Source organism: Triticum aestivum, chromosome 7B (assembly GCF_018294505.1).
Source record: "Triticum aestivum cultivar Chinese Spring chromosome 7B, IWGSC CS RefSeq v2.1, whole genome shotgun sequence".
NCBI lineage: Eukaryota > Viridiplantae > Streptophyta > Magnoliopsida > Poales > Poaceae > Triticum > Triticum aestivum.
The window spans coordinates 561,218,735-561,222,574 of record NC_057813.1 but is presented as its reverse complement, the minus strand read 5'-3'; the positions used below and the strand labels follow the sequence as shown (position 1 = coordinate 561,222,574).

The following is a 3,840-nucleotide window of genomic DNA, read 5'->3' as shown; positions in this document are numbered from 1 at the left end:
GTGTACCACTGATGCGTTAGCGACTTCACATCGCATGCATGGATGACGTGCATGTTGTTGGGCAGCAAGTTATTTCACTCATGAAACGAAGCATGCAAGCTCTGCCAAAAGATTGGGCCCTTTCTTATGCTTACGAAGTCCTCATAAACAACCAACCACGCATTGCACGAGTCATCTTTGAACACCGAGTACCTCGTCATCGTGCTTCTCCAAAAAACAAAAAGTTCAAAAAGAGGCTCAATGGCATTTGATCGAACATCTGCCGAGTGCGGTGTCCGTCATGGACGGCATCGACAGGGGTGTGGAGGGTCTCTGACTGCGGAGGGACTCCTGGGTGAATAAGGGTCGCAAGGCGTAGTCCAAGGCGGGCAGTCGCGTGGGCGGGGTCTACGAACGTTCGAGGATTCCTGGTGGCGTCCGAAGAGGTACAACGATGACGTGAACCGGCGAGGGGTGCAGATGAAAGGAAGGGAGGAGCATGGGTGGAGTGGAAGAAAAGAAGACCGGAAGGGGGATTTCAGTGGGGTGTCGGAGTCCTACGTGATTGGTGTCCACACTCCTGCAAAGCCCCTCCCCCTTCCCCGAGTTTGCCTTCTGGTTGCTGAAAAAAAAAGCGTGTGGACCGGCCAGCAGAAACATGACCACATTGGATGACAAAACATATCCTAACCACACGGTTCAAACGGTTGCGGGCGGTTTTAGGGTCCGGGTTGAAGATGACCTTACCCTTGAATAAAAATGAACAAAGTCGGGTCGATGCTCGCCGCAAAGAAGAGACCCATCGGTGTCGCCGAAGAAAAATCACCACGGCCGCTGGACGCACCCTGCGCGGCATATGCAGGTACGTCCGGTAGGTGCTCCAACATTTCTCGCCGACCAACATAACACCTGTGGAATCTTTTTGGCGCAGCCCGATTGGGGCACGAGGGTTGATGCTTCATTCCCCACCCTCGCCGTGTCGGTCCATCTAAAGAAAACCATTTGATGCCTCACATGACGTTGTTTTCTTCCCCTTGTTGTTGGCGCTTAGCTGCCTTGCCAGACACGTACGCTCGTCACGGCTCCGAGAAAATGACTGGACTACAATCAATCAATCATACAACAAAAACGTCGCCATCCTGTTGTCCATGCAACGGCCAAAAAACTAGAATCAATTTGTGTACACCTTTGATTTCATGTCGACAAAGAACGAGAAGAAGAAGGGGAAAAAAGTTGATCTGATTAACATGATGTATGTATGTGTCGTCGTCGCCGGCGCCGGCGTGTGTCATGTCAGTGTGCGTGTCACCGGAGGAGGTCGAGCGCCTTCTGGAGCACGGGCCGGAACCGGGCCATGTCGAGGCGGACGTCCTGCTTGCCGAGGTAGATGTCTTTGACGAGCGACCAGCTCTGCTTGTGGATGGGGCCGGGGTCGAGGAACACCGGGTGGCCGCGAGGGTACAGCTCCGACAGCGTGCTCTCCTCCGCCGTGATGTTGTACTGGATGTACCGCATGTTCATGTCCCGCGGCGGCACGCCGTACTCGTCCATGGCCAGCCCCTCCATCCGCCCCAGCGGCACCACCTGGATCACCACCGCGTTCATCGGCAGGAACACCAGGTTCGTCAGCCCGGACCCGTGCACCGCCAGCATCACGTCGAACGCGTTCACCGTCGCCGACGCGTCCGCCATCCGTGCCTGCCCGCCGTCGCCCACCACGTCCGCCTCGCCGCCCTGCTTCTTGGGCGGCGACATCAGGTCCGACGCCGTCACCTCGAACCCGAGTTCCTCCGCCGCGGCCACGATCTCTTCCAGGTTCATGAACCGCCGCCGCGACCGCCGCGTGATGATCAGCAGCCGCGGCCTCCGCCCGCCCACCACCTCGTCGTCCGTCCGGATCGCGTGCTCCCGGGGCAGCGCGTACCGCCACATGAGGAAGCGCTTGAAGTCCACCATGGACACGTTGTTGGGCGCGCGGCGCGGGTCGATGCTCAGGTCCTTGTGGCTAGGCAGCCCCACGAAGGCGCGCCGGTAGCAGTGCACGCGCGCGTCGCCGTCGAGGTCCAGCGCCTCGTGCCTCGTCAGCCCGTCCACGATCTCGCCGTACTTGCCGAACCACCACGCCTGCTTCTGCTTCACCAGCAGCTGCACCTCGCCGCCCAGGTGGCGCGTGGTGATGAAGAGCGGGATGATGTTGTCGTTGAAGTCGTGGTAGTAGTTGCCGCAGTAGCCGCCGTTGGAGTACACCACGGCCGGCACGTCGTGCATCACCTCGCACGCGGGGGCCTCGTCGGCGTCCGCCAGCCGCACCGTGACCGCCGTGATGCCGTTCATGATGCGCGCCTCCCCCTTGCGCGTGTACGGCTGCATCTTCCAGCTCGTGGCGTTGGCGGCGATCCACGTCGCGTTGTCGCCGACGACGTCCCCGGCGGTGGTGCCGCGGCGAGGGGTCATGACGAACACCTCCGACGTACTCCCGCGGATGCGGATGGCGCCGGCCATCTCGCAGTAGTCGGATCTCGTGTCGTTGAAGTCGCAGCTCACTTGTGGCTCCGGGATGAATTCCTCCTCTGCATTGCACAACACAGAAATTCACATTGCAAATTTTAATCAAGAGCTTCTTTTCTTTCCCCGGGTGAACTAACCAATCATCGACATTGTAGCAGAAGATTATTGAGAGGATGGCGATGATGCCTACCTGCGAGATTGAAGAAGGCCCTCCTCGTGCTGCTATCCATCAAGAGCGACGGAAAAGGCTTGCCTGCAGATTGAAACAAACCTCAATGTCAAATCTCCATTTCCGCCAGAAGAACCGATGAACAAGCAACAGGATGAATCAAACAGCAACAGGATGAACATTTCTCTGACGAAACAAAACAATGCAATGCAATGCATGGAAGAAGAACACATACCGATCACCAAGAACTGGACGGCCCCAATGAGCAGCAGCAGGGGGAGGCTGCATGAGGCTCCCCTGCTCTTCTTGAAGCTCTTGCTCCTCACAGGGAGAGGGACCTTCATCTTGGCCCAACCTCAGAAAGCAGAGAGACCCACCGAGCTCCTATCCCTTCCTTGTGGTACTACAAGTAGTATCCACAATCGCAACGCATTCCTCAAGTTGCATATCAATGGTAGCCCGATGATTAGTTAAGTCGGGGGGAGGAAAGGAATTAAGAAATGGATACGATCGATAATGGACAAATAGATAGGCGCGGGCACAGCGCGGCAGTAGTGGCCGGGGAGAAGGATACAACTTAGTACACTAACTAGACGATGATTTGGAAAGCGATCGCCATTAGTTTATTCGAGCTCGCTCCGCTGGTCGGTAGAGCGAGCCGGGCTCGCTGGCACTTCATGGAAACCACGTTTCCTCGCGCCTCCCTCCCTCCGCTTTCCCTTTTCCTTTCGTCCCACGAGAACTGAGCCAACGCTTGCTTGCTTTGCGCGCCTTTGGACTTTCCGAAGCCTCCGCTCGGATTTCGTTCACGAGCACGAAGATCTCAGCCAGAGCTTCTCCTCCTCGTCGTCGCCGCGATCGCGATCGAGCTGCAAATCCTATACATTTATGTTGGTAGGTCAATGGATGTCAGGTGACATTTTAATGGCGTTCGACCACTTGAAAACTCGGGCTAATTCTCGGTGGCCAGATCGATTTACATGCCTTGCAAGGAAGCGTGGTACTGGTCCGTGCTGAGCGCCAGATCTACGGGCTTGGCATTTCGTGCTGCTCCAGCAAACGGAATTGTTTGGGGCACATGGGAGGAATCGCAGGCCGAACGCAACAGCAGAATGGCAGGGGAGATTGCCCAGTCCAGGTTGCAGCTACTTTATTACCATTCGGTTCGCCTTTTCATTTCTTTT

General features: G+C 56.8%; 1 protein-coding gene across 1 annotated transcript; it reads right to left on the bottom strand.

Moving 5' to 3' along the window:
* Positions 1 to 1,076: 1,076 nt before the first annotated feature.
* On the bottom strand, positions 1,077 to 3,593 carry LOC123162207 (beta-1,2-xylosyltransferase XYXT1). Its single transcript, XM_044579993.1, has 3 exons — positions 2,892 to 3,593; positions 2,678 to 2,740; positions 1,077 to 2,549 (listed from the first exon to the last, which is right to left on the bottom strand). The coding sequence occupies exons 1-3, from the start codon at positions 2,998 to 3,000 to the stop codon at positions 1,285 to 1,287; spliced, it is 1,437 nt and encodes a 478-aa protein (XP_044435928.1). The 5' UTR covers positions 3,001 to 3,593; the 3' UTR covers positions 1,077 to 1,284.
* Between the last annotated feature and the right edge of the window lie 247 nt (positions 3,594 to 3,840).